Source organism: Rhinatrema bivittatum, chromosome 2, assembly GCF_901001135.1.
Source record: "Rhinatrema bivittatum chromosome 2, aRhiBiv1.1, whole genome shotgun sequence".
Lineage (NCBI taxonomy): Eukaryota > Metazoa > Chordata > Amphibia > Gymnophiona > Rhinatrematidae > Rhinatrema > Rhinatrema bivittatum.
This window is the reverse complement of record NC_042616.1, coordinates 268,246,727-268,265,599: the sequence shown is the minus strand read 5'-3', so window position 1 is coordinate 268,265,599 and position 18,873 is coordinate 268,246,727. Positions and strand designations below refer to the sequence as shown.

Genomic DNA, 18,873 nt, shown 5'->3' with positions numbered 1-18,873 from the left:
CTGTGTACTCTTCCCCCCCCCCCCCCCCCCAAATCCTTTCCCTGGATGCAACTCTCTGCATTCTCTCTCTTCCCTGAGGCCTCCAGATTCAACCTCCTCTTACTCGCTCGCTGTACCTCCTCCACACTCTAACGCCCAATCCACCAGTCCCCTTCTAACTCTTATTAGCTCCCTGCCCTCTGTCCCCCCCACCCCCCCCATGTCAGATTCTTTTTTGTTCTCTCTCCTTTTCCTTCCTGGTCTGACTCCCTCATTGCCAAGTCCATTGCTTCCCTCCAAACCACTGTCACTGCCTACCTCCTCCTGGGGCCATGCAGGACGAACAGTGACATGGCCGGCTTCTTGTCCGTGTGGCCGAAACTGATTATATCTGCCTCTCTGCCCCCGCCCCCCCCCCCCCCCCACGGCCACTACTGATTGTATCTTGGCTGTATAGAGCCAATGCTAAAATTGCCTAACTGTGGCCTGGGTAGGCCTTGAATGCTGGTATTGTTTTGACGCAGGTAGGTGGGGAGCCAAATTCTGCACAAAATATGAAAATTCTGCGCAGGATGGGAATTCCGGGCAAAAGCTGTGCTTTTGTGCAGAATTCCCCCCCCCCCCCCCCACCCCAGCGAAACAGCTCTGCTTCCTGATCCAGCCTCTCCTCGCCCTGGCAGCCTGCAGGGAACAAGACAGGAGTGGATGAGCCTGGAGCAGGCATAGCAAAGAAGAGCTGCTCTGGTTCCTAATCCAGCCCTCCCTTATGTCAGTTAGGGGAAGAAAAGAGCCTGGAGCAGATAAAGAAAGGGGAATCATTTTTGGGGAGGTTAGACTCTGTTCCTGAGCTGCTGCAGAAAACTGTGAGGCTTTGCCTTAGTCCTTCTGCTCCCTTTTGTCTGACCTTATGGGGAAGGAGGGCCGCAGCAGCAGCCACACAGCACCAACAGTGCCCTAGCAGAAGAAAAATCCGAAATCCAACACTCTTCCACATGGCAGCGCTCGTTTTCTTATGACTGCACTTGATGCTATAGAAAGTGCACATTTACTTGGGACACAGCTGCACAATGTAACTTGAATTTTGTATTCCTTCTTTCTTTCTTTTCAGAATATAGTTCGGGGTTGGAAATCCTTAAGTTTCAGATTATTCTTTTTCTTTCTTCCTAAATTATGTGCAGTTAAAATATGTGCTCCTGGGAATCTAAAAATTCTACTCACAGAATACATCATGAAAGATACAGATGTTTGTCTCTTTCACTGTCTCTCATGGTTTCACTCTTTAAATCAGAGAACATGAACATTATTTGTGTCTGCTTTTGTCTGCTGACAGCTCATTCTGCTTTTAAAAGTAATAAGATATAGCTAGCAGAGCCATGAAAGTAAGGTTTTGCAGATGTCTGAGCAAGTAATTGTAAACGCGGAGACTGTGATCAATAGATAAATGTCTTATGACATAGCCTTTGGAAGCAGGGTGCTGTGATTGGCAGAACAGACCATTGAACAATTGTGGTAAAATTTCGATCATCACACCTTCATCCAAGATCATTTGCCTTGCTTTCATTCACTAGACGGATAGTTAAAAGATTACCCTCCTCTTTTCAAAACCATAAATGACTGTTCTGTGAGTGCGTCAGATCTCTTGGATATGCTGTGAAACCATTCTTCTTGCTCTTCTCCGAATGCTTTTTGAGGTGTGCAGTTTTGCCTCGCGCTTTACAACATTGCCTGCCATAAATGCGTAACCAGTTGTCATTTTGCATACTAATATCAGTGCTTATATACAGATATAATTCGATTTAGCATTAGTCATTAGCCAGTTTCTGATAGAACAAGATAAGATCCAGGGAAATGCAAGGTTCAAACCAGGGAAGTGCAAGGTACAAAACACCCACATAAACAGTAATCACTATGGGTGTATGTTTTAATAGAATTCATCACTAATGGACAAGTTACATTTATAGAATGAGTACTAGACTCAAAACTGCTATAGGATTGTCCTGGACATGATAGTGTTCACACTCATTTAACAACTAACTTTGATTAAAAACTGTTACCGAACCTTATGGCACCTGTGTAAAATGATAGATTTTAATAGCATTACTTTTTGTGCCTTACTGTAAACCGTTGTGACGGTACCCACCTTAACGACGGTATAGAAAAAGATTTAAATAAATAAATAAGATCCAACTAAATGTTATTAAATCTGTTTAAGAATACTTGCAGATTGACAAATGTTTTAATATAATGTAATATGTAATATATATATATATATCTATATGGTATAGGGTTTGAAGCACTAGGCTGATGGCACCGAGATTCAGGTGAGGAGGTGAGAGAGTTGGGGCAGGGTTGGTAAGCAGGGAGAGAGAGAGAGTAGCACTGATACTGGATGGGGTGACAGGAGGGCAACACCTTTTTATGGAAGGGCACTTGCCTCTCCATAACGTCCAGCTGCCAGGCAAAAAAATAATTATGCGGTACTGCAATTGTGGTCAGGGTTGTCCAACTCTGGTCCTCGAGGACCACAAACCAGTCTGGTTTTTAGGATATCTCTAATGAATATACATGAGACAGATCTGCATACAATTGAGGCAGTGTATACAAATTTATCTCATGCATATTCATTAGGGTTACCCTGAAAATCAGATCGGTTTGCGGCCCTCAAGGATTGGAGTTGGACATCCAAGATATAGGTCATCCTTTCATGCAGAGACATCAGTTCCTACAACTGCAGGACTAATTTTAAAAAATAGGTGACGTTTCCAAAATTACGTCCCCTTAAGTTAAGTGATAATAGTATTCATTCACATGAATATTCTTATAAAAATGGCAGAATATTCTTGTAAGTGAACACTGTAATTACTTATGAAAGGATGTAATTTTGGAAATATCACCTGTATGAATCATGCAGAAAAAGCACCGACAGCAGGAGATACGGGTTTGAAGCGCTGGGCTGATGGTGCAGAAGACCTCTTCAGCAGTATACGAAGGTCATGGATGTAGATGTTACAAGAGAAGGGCTGAGTCTACCTTCTAGTCATACTCCTTGCTCCTGTGTAAGAAACATAAGAACATAAGAAAATGCCATACTGGGTCAGACCAAGGGTCCATCAAGCCCAGCATCCTGTTTCCAACAGTGGCCAATCCAGGCCATAAGAACCTGGCAAGTACCCAAAAACTAAGTCTATTCCATGTAACCATTGCTAATGGCAGTGGCTATTCTCTAAGTGAACTTAATAGCAGGTAATGGACTTCTCCTCCAAGAACTTATCCAATCCTTTTTTAAACACAGCTATACTAACTGCACGAACCACATTCTTTGGCAACAAATTCCAGAGTTTAATTGTGCGTTGAGTAAAAAAGAACTTTCTCCGATTAGTTTTAAATGTGCCCTATGCTAACTTCATGGAGTGTCCCCTAGTCTTTCTACTATCCGAAAGAGTAAATAACCGATTCACATCTACCCGTTCTAGACCTCTCATGATTTTAAACACCTCTATCATATCCCCCCTCAGTCGTCTGTTTGCATGGTGTTTTTCTTAACCTTACAGCTTATAAAAATGATAAAGGGAACCATGAAACTGACAGTTTTTGCTCCAAACTCCTGTGCTACACCTTTAGCAGCATGCATGGTCAAGGTACAGAAAGGTGTGCAGAAAAGGCAGGGGACATAGCCATGGAACCACGATTGATTTCCATTCTATTTTACAGTCTCTTCTCATATCGAATATTGATTACTGCAATTCACTGGATTACCTGCCCATGCCACTTGTCCATTACGGATTATTCAGAACTCAGCTGCTAGGTCTTTGACAGGAACATCAATCTGTGAACATATTACACCTGTACTAGAATCCCTGCATGGGCTCCCCATATCATTTTGAATCCAATATAAGTTAGCAACAATTATACATTTTGTTATTCACAATATTCATTCTCCCTAGATTACATCCATCCTTAACATTCATACCCCTGTTAGAACATTAAGATCTTCCTCTCAACTACTTCTTGATGCTCCCTCTCCCAGAGCTATCTGCAGGTCCACTTTTATGGAATTCCCTCTTGTTTGAATTAAGAAACCTCACGAAAAAAATGTTTTTCAGGAAAGCCTTAAAAACGTATTTATTTAAGAAAGTCTTCCAGAGTAAGACAGACATGATATAAGCTGTCTTCCCTAAACTATACATCTGGCCAGGCTTCTGTTTTTTTAGTTTGTTTACAATCTTTTTATTTGAGTTTTTATTTTTTTATCTATTTTAAATTTTTGATGAGTTTTTCTTTGTATGTTTTATTTATGTATTAACAATTATGTATGTATCTACTTTATCCCACCCTGAACATAGGAAGGGTGGGTAACAAATGTTTTAAATAAATAAAAAATAATTAAATTGTCCTCATCAATACCTAATTTCACTCACTTTTATCTCCATTAAATACTTCTTGTCTGGAGATGCAACTGCAGTACCTTTTGTGAATTGTGATTACTCTGTTCATTTGTAGTAGTATTCTTTGAAAACAAACCAAAGTCTAACAGTGAAGAGATTTCCCATTAATATTTTTAATTTAATTTCTCCTAGAATGTTTTGAGGTTGAAATCTCCTTGAAATTGTTGTATTTCATTAAATCCAGTTGTTCACACTTGTGAATGATGTCTTCAAATACCAATTTAATTAAATGGCATGATTACATTTTCTTCAACTACTTGATTGAAAAATTCTCTTGCAAATACTTTTTCTATAATTTACTTTTGAGTTGGTCCTCATTGACTTGTTATCAAATAGCCAGCTATAAGGAGATACATCATTTTAAAAAAGGAATTGCTTTTACAGAGAGAATTAACTATACAGAGTATGGAGAGATATATATATATATATTCCTGACAGAACAAAAAAGAAGATCCAACTAAATTTTATCATCTAAGAATACCAGCAAATTGGCAAATGTTTTAAAATAAATGGCGGACCAGTGTAAAATATGTCATTATTATGATGCTTGCAAATTATATTATGCGCATCCAACGCCTTCTGCTATGTTTGGAATCTCGGATGACTTATCTCATTTGCTAGCAAGATAAAAAGTAATGCTACGCACAAATGAAGCAGTCACACCAACTAATGAAAATAGTATCTAGCACTGCAGAATGCATGAACTTTTATTTTATGTACAGAACATGAGATATGCTACAATTTGGCAGTGTTATGTTCTGCTTGTGCTTACTGTCACTGCAGCAGCTTAGTGGCCTGTGTGTAATATGAATATTTTTCAGTTAATGACCGTGTGATGGATGTAAGGGATGGCCTTCAAAAACGATGCAAAAAACCTCACAATATCATTTTATATTATATTCATACCGATAAAACCAATAAAAACTGTCCTTGTTAAGGCATTCTAGACCCTGATTTCCTCCTACTGCTCCCAAAGTGTACTATCAAGCAACACGTACCTCATTTTATAATACTTTTTTTTTTTTTTAGAAACAGCACTAACTACAAGCCTTGAGCAGTAGAATTCTTTTATATTACTGACATCAAATGTTACAGTTCCAGCAATAGGACATAACAGATATTTGCATTTGGAAAGAGTTATATTAAACAATCAGTTTGGCTTATTAAAAACAGTAAAACACTCACAGAGGTCCATATTCATCTACTATCCAGCTTCCTAGGTTAACCGGTAAAGTTATCTGATTCACTTTGCAGAGAAAGTCAGTGGTGCAGCAGTCCGCTGAATATTTGCAGCTAAGTTTAGGACAACTGCATAGCAGTCACAAGCTGAAATCGGCACATTAATGACATAGTACCAGAATTTATGATGGCATTTCCTTTTATAATTTCAGAATCACGTGAACCCAGCAATGGATTTTACCCAGACTCCTCCAGGAATGCTAGCCCTGGACAACATGCTGTACTTTGCCAAGCATCACCAGGATGCTTACATCCGGGTAAGGCCTGAATGCATTTATTTATTTATGAAACTTATAGCCTGCTGATCCACAGAATTCAGCAGGTTACAATAAACATACACAATCAATACATTATATACTATGACAACAAAATAAAACAAAACACAATAAAACAAAATTAAAATAGTCCTTTCCCAACTGAGTAAATCATAAATGACCAGGCAAAGCTGAACCAAGTAAGCTAGCTAAACAGGAAACAAATGGGAAAACAAATGAGTTTTTAGAAGTTTTCTGAAATGTGGGAGGTCTTTTTCTGTCTTAAGGAATGCAGGAAGTTCATTCCACACACTGAACATATGGTTGTGAGACTCTTGTTGAGATTTATTTTTTGAAATTTTGAATGACAAGTAAGCCCTTTGAGATAGATCGCAGAGATCGACTAGGACAGTAGATGGTGGGTTTAGTTAAGCAACTAGGAGCAAGACCATGGATAGATTTGAATACTAAAGTAAGGATTTTGAATCTTATACACCAGAGTATTGGTAGCCAGTGGAACTGAGCTAGGAATGGAGAGATGTGAGCATGTAAAGACATTCCAGAAACCAGACGAGCCGCGGAGTTTTGAATAGCTTGCAGGGCTGTCAGGATTGACTGTGGTAAGCCTAGGTAAAGAGCACTGCAGTAATCTAATGATGATAAGATTAGACTGCATGACTAGATGAAAATCAGAGGCATTCAGAAGTGTTTTAATAGTACGTAACATGTTACTTAAAAACAAACACAGCTATGAACCAGTTGCTGAACTTGTGGATGTAGGGAGAGAAACCTGTGAAGCAGAACTCCTAAATCCCGAGCTTTCGATTTGATTGGGCTGTTAAAATTCTTGAAGGACCAATAAGGAGGGATGGGCTGAGCCTCTGCACAAGAGAGTATTAATATCTCTGTTTTGCTAAGATTCAGTACAAGGCTGTTGCTAGATAGCCATTCACTGATCTGCAAGAGAGCTTATCAAATGCAGCTGCAAGAGCGGGGGTGATGGGCAAGAAAAATTGTATGTCGTCTGCAGATAGTTTGAAAGAGATGTCGAGCTGAGAGAGAATATGAGAGAGAGGTAGCAGATAAATATTAAATAGTGTGGGAGAGAGTGAAGAACCCTGAAGGATCCCAGAGGTAAGAGACATAACTGAGGAAGAGGAGCCACCAGTAACCACTCTGAAAGATCAATCTGATAAAAAAAAGAAAAGAGCCATTGAAGCACAGTTGAACTTTATACCCAGGGATTCTAGACGGCCTAGGACAGGGGTAAGGAACCTATGGCTCGCGAGCCAGATGTGGCTCTTTTGATGGCTGCATCTGGCTCGCAGACAAATCTTTAATAAAAAAGTAAAAATCTTAACAAAACCCCCCACCCTCCTGATGCCCCCCAAGACCTCCAAAATTAATTTACTACAACCCCCCACCCTCCTGACCGCCCCCCCCAAGACCTGCCAAAAGTCCCTGGAGGTCCAGCGGGGGTCCAGGAGCGGTCCAGGAGCGATCTCCTGGACTCGGGCTGTCGGCTGCCAGTAGTCAAAATGGCGCCGACGGCCCTTTGCCCTCACTATGTCACTGGGGTCGACCAATGGCGGCGGTAGCCCCTGTGACATAGTAAGGGCAAAGGGCCGTCGACGCCATTTTGATTACTGGCAGCCGACGGCTCTTTGCCCTTACTATGTCACAGGGGCTACCGCCGCCATTGGTCGACCCCAGTGACATAGTGAGGGCAAAGGGCCGTCGGCGCCATTTTGACTACTGGCAGCCGACAGCCCGAGTGCAGGAGATCGCTCCCGGACCCCTGCTGGACCACCAGGGCCTTTTGGCAGGTCTTTAGGGGAGGGGGGGTCAGGAGGGTGGGGGGTTGTAGTAAATTAATTTGGCAGGTCTTGGGGGAATCAGGAGAGTAGGGGGTAGTAGTAAATTAATTTGGTAGGTCTTGTATGGCTCTCACGGAATAACATTTTAAAATATGTGGCGTTCATGGCTCTCTCAGCCATAAAGGTTCCCGACCCCTGGCCTAGGATAATATGATGATTAAGAGTGTCAACTGCTGCCGATATATCAGTAAGGACCAGAAGATGTTTTAGGCCCGTATCAAAGATAGAAAGTAGTAGTGTTTCTGTATTGTGTTGGGGGCGAAAGCCAAACTGGACTTCATTTAGTATATTGTCATCAAGAAAATTCTGCAATTGATTAAAGACTACTTTTTCAATAAGTTTAGTTAACATTGGAAGAAAGGAGATTGGTCTGTAGCTCACTAAGGGCCTCATTTTCTAAAGTATCGCAGGCCTGCGATACTTTAGAAGATGAGGGGCGGGGGGCCTGTGCTAGCTGGCAGCGATCGCACCGTCGCGGTGCGATCACTGCTGGTTTCGCACCCAATAGCGCCACCATAGGAGGTGTAGCTATTGGGAGCGAAATAGGCAGCGAAAAGGGCCTTACCTTTTTGCTGTCCGCGGCGTTGGCGCAGAGTCGGCCCCGGTGATGCCCCGACTCCTCCTCTTCCGGTATCGCACATGATAAGGGACTTTTCGCGTGTGAAAGGTCCCTTATCGCATGCGAGCGGCTTGGAAAATGAGGCCCTAAATCACAGGGGTCAGCATTTGGCTTCTTAAGAATAGGATGTACTGTTGCCTCCTTTAAGTTAGAGGGCTTTTTGCCCTGAGCAAAGGAGGCCTGAGCAATCACCTTAATAAAATTACCCAGGTGAGACTTCATGACCTTAATTATGGCCATAGAACAAGAATTATCCAGGCAAATATCATCCTTCAATGAGGCTATTATGGAACAAATTTCTACTATAGAAGGCAGATCAAAGTCAAACCAAGAAATAGAGAAAAAAGCACGGGAGGGCTGGCACTGGCAACTGCTAAGGCCTTAGTGAGCTCAGTGATTTTATTATTGAAGAAACCAGTGAAATCATCACTAAAAATGGACGGCAGAATTAAATTCCTGTCATGTGGAGCTCTTATCAAAGAGTGGACAACACAGAATAATGCTTGTGGGCGAGAGATGGCAGATGCAATTCTTTGAGAGAAAAATTCTCGCTTAGTGGCATCTATAGCTTTTTTTTTTTTTTATAGGCAGCTAATTTAGGCTGATAGACTTCTTTATTGCAGTTTTTGATGCCTACTGTAAGAACATGGCAGTACTGCTGACATTACACACCTAATTTAATCAGGTGTGGAGTAGCCATTAGGAAACTCTTTCCAAAGAAACATTATTTATTTATTTATTTATTTATAGTATTTCTAGTGGCCAACATACTGAAGTGTAATATTGCAAATGCTCAATGCACGTAAGATAGTTTACCATTCTTAGTAGCACAGTTGATATGTGTAAACTAGCTTGTAATAGCGTATTCACATAATCTATGCTAATATACTGAAATGAAAAACTATGCAAAATAACTTGAGTACACCTGGAGGAGTTGAAGTTAAGTTTTTACGATACTGTCTTCATGTATTTCGTGCATAAGCATCTGCTGAATGCGCACTGCGTTGTATCTCGTTAGCATCCGCTGTTAGTATGCATGATAAACACAGCATTTACGTGCTTTAACAGCTGATGTTTTTGCACTTTAGTGTATCAGCCACTAAATGAAGACTTTGGGCTTCATTTACTAAGCTTAAGAACATAAGAAAATAAGAAATTGCCATACTGGGTCAGACCAAGGGTCCATCAAGCCCAGCATCCTGTTTCCAACAGTGGCCAAACCAGGTTACAAGAACCTGGCAATTACCTAAACACTAAGAAGATCCCATGCTACTGATGCCAGTAATAGTAGAGGCCATTCCCTAAGTAAACTTGATTAATAGCAGTTAATGGACTTCTCCTTCAAGAACGTATCCAAATCTTTATTGAACCCAGCTACACTAACACACTAACCACATCCTCTGGCAACAAATTCCAGAGCTTTATTGTATGTTGAGTGAAAAAGAATTTTCTCTGATTAGTTTTAAATGTGCTACTTGCTAACTTCATGGAGTGCCCCCTAGTCCTTCTATTATTCGAAAGTGTAAATAACCAATTCACATCTACTCGTTCAAGACCTTTTATGATCTTAAAGACCTCTATCATATCCCCCCTCAGCCGTCTGTTCTCCAAGCTGAACAGCCCTAACCTCTTCAGTCTTTCCTCATAGGGGAGCTGTTCCATCCCCTTTATCATTTGGGTCGCCCTTCTCTGTACCTTCTCCATCGCAACTATATCTTTTTTGAGATGCGGCGACCAGAACTGTACACATTATTCAAGGTGCGGACTCACCATGGAGTGATACAGAGGCATTATGACATTTTGCATTTTATTAACCATTCCCTTCCTAATAATTCCTAACATTCTGTTTGCTTTTTTGACTGTAGCAGTACACTGAGCTTTTTGCTCATGAACACAGAACGGGTAGAGAAAAAAGCCTTAGTAAGTCAGGCCCTTTGATTTATTTATTTAAAATCAATTGTTAATCGCTTCACTGATTCATAAAGCCTGTCATGTAAGTTGTATATTATTAGATTTGAAACCACTGTAGCGGTAACCAAGCTTTGTAATCTCTCAGTTAGTGTGCAGGAGAAAATGAACTGAACTACATCTGTTTGTTCAGATCTTCAGAATATACGGAGCTTATCAGCATGTTTTCTATACTGCAGAATGTATCCATAGGATGTAGAAACTGGGCAGTTTTCTTTTCTGGAGAGTTGTTGGTTTTTTTTTTGTTTTTTTTTTAGAAAACCAAAGTGCTGTTTTAGTGCAGCAAAAGAACAAATAGAAGGTTTTTCTTCCTAAAACAGCATGAAAACCCCTATGCTGGTTATGTTACATGGAGAGATTAATTCGCCTGATCCTTAAGTTTTAAAAAGGATGTAAAAAAGCAACTATATTCAATTTCTGTAAATTGAAAAACATCCAGGTCCTACACTGGGGCTTACAGTTTGTTTGACAGATGGGACTTAAGAGCTTTCCCTTCAAAGGGAGAAACTGAAAAGTGACATGCATTTAAAAAATAAAGTTTGGTTGCAGAGGTCATGCTGGACTGAATTGAGGTGATTTTTACAATGCTGAAAAGTCATTTTGTGTATTTGCCCACTCTGAGAATTTGAGCTCATGTCTCCAGAGTTCTGTACTTTCATTTACCACTTTGGGTCATATTCTGGAGGAGATGGGATACAAATATTAGAATAAAATAACTTTTTTACATTTTAGTCGTTTTTAGTCCACTGGATCATTAAGAACGCTCCCAGCTGATTACAAAAAAGTAAAACCTGCCACATTAGTTTTGCGTATCTGTAACAAAGTAGATAAATAAACAGTAACAATATTTAAGATATATTTATCATGTATATATAAACCCACTGGTGGTAACTAGGCAGAGCGTGAGGTGGAGAGAGAAAGAGAGCTGGGGATTTTTTCACCCTAAGTTTTAATTATTGGATTTTTTTTTATGTCTGCTATTCTGAAATATTTTTTTGGTTGTTGGGGATGTTTTAAATATTTTTAAATGAGTTGGCATATTGGGTGGGGTGGGGGCAGGTTCACTTCGGTTATCTAATACCCTTGAATTGGCCCTGCACCTACTGGCTAGATTCAGGGGTGCATATATCCTATGTCCCATTGCTTTTGGTCCTGGCTGAGGACTGTTACTGTGATGGCTGGGGCGAGGCTTAAAATAGAGAAAAAAATCACCAGCCTGTATTTCCAGTATGGGCCAGGTCTTATTAAGCTGAAAACCGAAAGGAGGAGATGGAAACTGCTGAACTGCCGCTCCCCCCCCCCCCCCCCAACACCACACACACTTGAAAGCAATATTTAGCATATATATGGAAGTTGCTTTAGTTTTCCATTTTGTCTGAGTAAAAAGAATGCTATAGTAACAGCACAAATCAGCTTGACTTGGCCAGCCATCCTTATTCCAGAATCTTCAGCCAGAAAGATGCCTTGTACTTCCAATATGTATACATACGACCATAGGCTGAAAATCCTAAGGGAGCAAAAATTACACACATGGGCTGAAAGACGACATTTATCATTACAAGGGAGACTAAGTTGGATGGTGTTGAGTTGTTCACCTCTTCTTGGGAAGAAACAAGTAACGGCTTAAATGGCAGCAGGAAAGAATTAGGATAGCCATTGAATAAAACTTTCAAATTCTAAGGATAGTTAAACATTGGAACATCTTCATTTACTGAGCGTCTGGAAAGCAGACTAAATATCTTTCTGGGGTGTGGTGGATATATAGTGGGTTTTGTCTGGAGACAGGGGATTGAACCAGTGATAGACAGAGATCCCTTCCGGTCTTATTTTGACACGAGTCATCCATTGGCAGGTTGATGCACTCAACAAGCAAAGCTATGCTATTGGAGAGATTAAAAAAAAAAAAAAAAAGTCATCCAGGACAAGTAGAAATAAAATACCCCTTCGTCATTATTTACTTTAGCTATTCGAAATGTTTGCCATGTATTGCAGTATTTTGTGCTTAAGTCTGCTAATCTAGCAGATGCTAGCCACAAACAGTACTATAAATGCATTTTCTTTTAGCCAAAGATTATCTGTTTGCTAAGAGTGTAATGAATAGACTAGTCTATGTAACAGTGACTAGGAGATGAGCAACTGTATGAAGAATGGCTGCAGTACTTTCTTCTTGTTATATAGTAGTCTTTCTTAAGAACAGATGGCAGCATTTTTTACCTTCCCTGAGAAATATTTTATTAAACTAATTGCTCTTTTGCAGCGTATGATGAGGGGATTGAAGCAGGACCTCCAAGTTTCACAGCTTTGCATCCTAACCATTAGACTGTTTGTACCTTGCCCATCCCATTGGAACATCATTCATCTAGCTCTTTAATGTGTTTTATTGATCAAATTTATTTTGTTTTGCTTTAACAAACACCTTATTCAGTAGTGAATTATGATCTACTGGGTCAGAGCACTAGAAAATTTTTAAGTTCTCTTAACTTAGAACCACTGGGTTTTTTCTTACTACTCTTTATAACCTTTTCTCTGGAAATCATGTGCCTGTTACCTGCCTAGGTCTCTTTTGAGTCTTTTTTTTTTTTTTTTAATCAGTTCCAACATGTCTGAACATTTTGACTTGAAAGGTCTTGCATTCCTGGATAGTTTTAAAATGTTCCTTTGATTATCCTGATGATAATGTCATTGATAGGGTGGCCAGGTTCTAAGAGGTGTTCCCCCCCACCTGTTGGCCTGGTCATCAGTGTAGCATGAGACAGGCAAGAGTCAGTTCAGATGGCCATAGAATCAAACACCACAGGGAAGACCTGGTCGCCCTGTGGTGCCCCTCCCCCCTGCTCAGGCAGGGGGGAGGGGCACTTTTTGGAACCAGGCCACTGCATCAATGACCTTATGACCAACAGAGATCTACGTTTCCTGCAACACTACGTGCTATAAAATTATAAGGCTTGTCACCTTCTGACCAACCATCATCTACCACCCCTTCCCCTTCACCACATCACTGGAATGCCTTTTAGGATTCACTTATGGCAGCCACACTGCTCTGTTTTTCCTGGTAATGTCATCTTTTGCTCATTTGAATTCTGATCTGAAGAAAAGAGTGTTAACTATTGAAAGCTAGTCAAGAAGTCTATTATGTTAGTCCAGTAAAAGAGGCGTCATCTTATATGTGTATATATTTTTTGTTTTTGTTAACCTTTTACTTTCTGTGTATTCAAGTGGCAACCAAACTACTTAATCAGAGAAGAGGCTGGTAACTACAGACCGGTTAGCCTCACTTCGGTGGTGGGAAAAGTAATGGAGTCACTGTTGAAAGAGAGAAGAGTGAACTATCTACAGTCCGGAGAATTGATGGACCAGAGGCAGCATGGATTCACCAGGGGAAGATCCTGTCAGACAAATCTGATTGACTTTTTCGACTGGGTAACCAAGGAATTGGATCAAGGAAGAGCGCTAGATGTCATCTACTTGGATTTCAGCAAAGCTTTTGATACGGTTCCGCACAGGAGACTGGTGAATAAAACAAAAAGCTTGGGAGTGAGTGCCGAAGTGGTGACCTGGATTGCAAACTGGTTGACGGACAGAAGACAATGCGTGATGGTAAATGGAACTTTCTCTGAAGAGAGAGCGGTTTTAAGTGGTGTACCGCAAGGATCGGTGTTGGGACCGGTCCTGTTCAATATCTTTGTGAGCGACATTGCGGACGGGATAGAAGGTAAGGTTTGTCTTTTTGCGGACGACACTAAGATCTGCAACAGAGTGGACACGCCGGAAGGAGTGGAGAGAATGAGACGGGATTTAAGGAAGCTGGAAGAGTGGTCGAAGATATGGCAGCTGAAATTCAATGCCAAGAAGTGCAAAGTCATGCATTTGGGGAGTGGAAATCCGAATGAACTGTATTCGATGGGGGGGGGAAGGCTGATGTGCACGGAGCAGGAGAGAGACCTTGGGGTGATAGTGTCTAATGATATGAAGTCGGCGAAACAATGCAACAAGGCGATTGCAAAAGCCAGAAGAATGCTGGGATGCATAGAGAGAGGAATATCGAGTAAGAAAAGGGAAGTGATAATCCCCTTGTACAGGTTCTTGGTGAGGCCTCACCTGGAGTACTGTGTTCAATTCTGGAGACCGTATCTACAAAGAGACAAGGACAAGTTGGAAGTGGTACAGAGAAGGGCGACCAGGAAGGTGGAGGGTCTTCATCGGTTGACATACGAGGAGAGATTGAAGAATCTAAATATGTACACCCTGGAGGAAAGGAGGAGCAGGGGTGATATGATTCAAACTTTCAGATACTTGAAAAACTTTAACGATCCAAAGACAACGACAAACCTTTTCCAACAGAAAAAAATCAGCAGAACCAGAGGTCACGAGCTGAGGCTCCAAGGAAGAAGACTAAGAACCAATGTCAGGAAGAATTTCTTCACGGAGAGAGTGGTGGATGCCTGGAATGCCCTTCCGGAGGAAGTGGTGAAGTCCAAAACTGTGAAGCACTTCAAAGGGGCATGGGATAAACATTGTGGATCCATCAGGTCCAGAGGACACGTATAAAAGAGCAGGTAGCAAAACACTGCGCGGAGCGGCAGTAGCCACAGAGGCATTCACGGAGCGGGATGCCAGTGGCCAGTGGTAGGTGTCCACCTTCATGGAGCGGAAGGATGTAGGGCTGTCATCTCCCAATTAAATAAAAAACAAAACAAAAAACAAAACAGGGATGGGATCCATCAGGTCTAGAGGACACATATAAAGAGCAGGTAGTAAAATACTGCACAGAGCGGCAGTAGCCACAGAGGCATTCACGGAGTGGGATGCCAGTGGCCAGTGGTAGGTGTCCATATAAAGAGCAGGTAGTAAAATACTGCACAGAGCGGCAGTAGCCACAGAGGCATTCACGGAGCGGGATGCCAGTGGCCAGTGGTAGGTGTCCACCTTCACGGAGCGGAAGGATGGAGGGCTGTCATCTCCCAATTAAATAAATAATAAAAAAAAACCAGGGATGGGATCCATCAGTTCTAGAGGACGCATATAAAGAGCAGGTAGTAAAACACTGCATGGAGCGGCAGTAGCCACAGAGGCATTAACGGAGCGGGATGCCAGTGGCCGGTGGTAGGTGTCCACCTTCACAGAGTAGAAGGATGAAGGGCATCCATCTCCCAATTAAAAAAAAAACAAAACAAAAAAACAGGGATGGGTTCATGGGCTATAGGTATTACCAATTATTAGGCTTTTCAATATTTGATGATAGTTAATGTGACTTTCAAGGCATGCTTCACTTTCGGTGCATGTCCGGCATGACTCCCTGCTTCAATGACAGGGGAAAAGAAAAACTGATACTTCACACATTTCCAGCATTGCCCTCTGCTTCATGGCAGAGAGCTATGCTGCCGCTTACCCAACTAATCAAACTTAATATTTCACTTGGAAGCAGCTCCATCACTGCTCTCTACATTAATAGTGGGGGTGAAAAGGGAATTAGAACATAAGGTTACTAAGAGCCAAGAGAAACAGTTAAGTATGAGAAAAAATAAGTGTAAGGCTTGCTGGGCAGACTGGATGGACCGGTTGGTCTTCTTCTGCCGTCATTTCTATGTTTCTATAATCTTAGAAGGCAGGTAATAGTGAGATAGTGAGAGCTGTAGACTTTGAGTAAGGCTCCTATGTCTCAGCTTACTCATCTTCTCAGCCCACCAGAATTGTCCACTGGCCCTGAGGATAAACTCCAGGAGGTTTGTCCTAAAAAAAAAAAAAAAAAAAAAGCTTGGCTGGACCACATAGAATCCAAAGGTTGATATCTTGGAAGACTGCCCTTCTAAGAAGGCCAGACTTCCAGGAGCTAAAACATTGAGAATGCCAAGTGCATCTGGCATGTCTGCTACAGCTCCGGTGTCCTCAAGTCCTCTCTCATGATAGTGACACAAGAAAACACATTGCCCATGTAACTGTTACACATCAGTTACCAGGGATAGTCTGTGAAGAAGGCTTAGGCAGAATGTTTCCGACCACCCATCTAATTTTTAACCATCTACTATGGTTCCAGTCTTTATTCAGGTAGGGCCAGCTGTAAACTCCTTTTCTAGGGGAGACCCCTTCCTTAATGCTTGTGTACATACACCAACCCAGACTTCTCTTCCTGGGTTTTATCAAAAAATGTCTTGGGAATTTAAGAAGGAAGCACAGCCTACAGATTTAATGCTAGGCATCCTCCAACTTTGTAACATCCTTAAGGACACCATAGCTGTGCTATTTCAGCAGATTCTTAAGGACCTACAAATAAAAAAAAAAATGGGAGGCAGTACTCACTTCCTAGCTCATAAGGAAAAGAGTGGAAGAAAAGCATAAGGTGAGATCTGTAGTGTGGTTTGACAGTACTCAACTGCTTCACTCGTCAGTAGTGGCAGAGGCTGGCTTAGAAAAGGCAAAACAAAAAGGGGAAACCATGCCTCAACTCCACCAGGCAAGGTTCAGCAGCTGCTGGATTAATTTACCAAGAAACTTATTCCATTCCAGCATATATATCTTAGTATCACCTGCTATTTACACACTATTCTGGAGAAGAAACATCCAGTAAGTTTCTGAGCAGCTGACAGATATGAAATGCCGTGACATCCTTAGCCTAATCTCTGAGGGCAAAGAGTGTGTCCTAGCAACATGACAGCTTTCATATGGTTACCAGAGGAATAGTGTTGTCCATAGGAGCACGCCCCACGCTGCTGATCCTGCTGCTCCTTGCTCCGCAGCCTGCGGCTCCTCCTCCACGTGCAGATGCGCCACGGTGCTCACCCGGAACCTGCTCAGAGCCTCAAGGCTCTGTGAAGATGAGTGTAGGCACAGCATGACTGGGTGTGCATACTGTGCATTTGCATGGGGTGGCACATAGGACAGGATGTGGGGCCGCCAGCAAAACCCAAACCGCTGGTGGTCAAAAATGAGGAGAGACCACGGATCGGTAGCAGACATGGAGCAGACTGCCCACGTGTGTGTGAGTGAGAGGAAGGAAGCCTGCCTATACATGTGTATGTGAAAGGAAGCCTGCCTCCCTGTGCATATGAATGGGAGCCTGCTTGGATCTTGTGGTATGTTGTGAGTGAATGGCAGTCTGTCTGGGATGTGTGTGTGTGGAAGCCAGCCTGGGTTGTGTGTGGGTGAATGTGAACCTGCCTGGGTTTGTGTGTGTGTCTGTGTGAATGGGAGCCTGCTTGAGATGTGTGTGTATGTGTGTCTTCCCTTCCCTCTCCTCACCCATTAATCCATGACCTTCTCAGTGTATCTAAAAATAAAATGTTCCCAGGTATGGAGAGAGGAATTTTTTAAAATCTTTATTTATTGCTTGGTGTTTGATGTGTCTGCTTTTTTTAAAATATTTTATTGGTGTTTGGAAAATTTTGGATATTCTATTCATGAACCGATTTGAAATATTTATTGTTTTTATGAATACATTTTTACTATTATGATTGATATTTATATTTCTTGATTTTATTGTTTAACATAAGACTTGCCATACTGGGTCAGACCAAAGATCCATCAAATTCAGTATCCTATCCAACAGTAGACAATCCAGGTTACAAGTACCTGGCAGGATCCCAAGGGGTAGACAGATTCCATACTGCTTATCTCAGAGATAAGCAGTGGATTTCTGCAGCTCCACCTTAATGGTTTATGGACTTTTCCTCCAGGGGCTTCTCCAAACCTTTTTTAAATGCAGCAACACTAATAGCTTTCACCACATCTTCTGGCAATGAATTCCAGAGCTTAAATATGCGTTGCGTACACAAATATTTTCTCTATATTAGTTTTAAATGTATTACCTTGTAATTTGATTGTGTATCCCCTGGTCTTTGTACTCTTTGAAAGAGTAAGCCGATTAATGTTTACTCATTCCTCTCCACTTATTATTTTATAGACCTCTATCAAATCTTCCCTCAGCTGTCTCTTCTTCATGCTGAAGAGTTCTAATCTCTTTAGTCTTTCATCATAGGGGATTTGTTCCATCCTCTTTATCATTTTGGTTGCCCTACTCTGTACCTTTTCTAATTCTGCTATATCCTTTTTGAGATGTGTCCAGAACTGTACACAATACTCAAGATGATGTCGCATCATGGAGCGATACAAAGGCATTCTGATATTCTCTGTTTTATTCTCCGTTCCTTTCCTAATAATCCCTAGCATTCTATTTGCTTTCTTGGCTGCTGCTGCCCACTGAGCAGAAGATTTCAACATATTATCAACAATAACACTTAGATCCTTTTCCTGTATGGTGACTCCTAATGTGGAATCTTGCATTATGTAGATATATATTTGGGTTACTCTTCCCTAAGTGCATCACTTTGCACTTGCCCACATTAAATTTAATTTGCCAGGAGGCCTATTTGGAAGAGGAGCTCTTTGAAGAGAGGGGTTAGATGCAGCAGGGGCTTGAGGAGGGATTGACTGTGGAGGGTGAAAGAAGGGGGCATGAGAGAAGGTTGACTAAGGAATGTAAGAAAGAAGCTAGTGTG

At 41.6% G+C, this 18,873-nt stretch overlaps 1 protein-coding gene across 4 annotated transcripts in view; it reads left to right on the top strand.

Moving 5' to 3' along the window:
- The window catches only part of ELMO1 (engulfment and cell motility 1), an 805,215-nt gene that overhangs the window by 343,269 nt on the left and 443,073 nt on the right, over positions 1 to 18,873 (top strand). For all 4 annotated transcript variants that reach the window (XM_029589504.1, XM_029589501.1, XM_029589503.1 and 1 more), the window contains one exon: positions 5,816 to 5,920. In XM_029589504.1, coding sequence (XP_029445364.1) covers positions 5,816 to 5,920 — 105 coding nt within the window. The remainder of the gene's footprint in view (positions 1 to 5,815; positions 5,921 to 18,873) is intronic.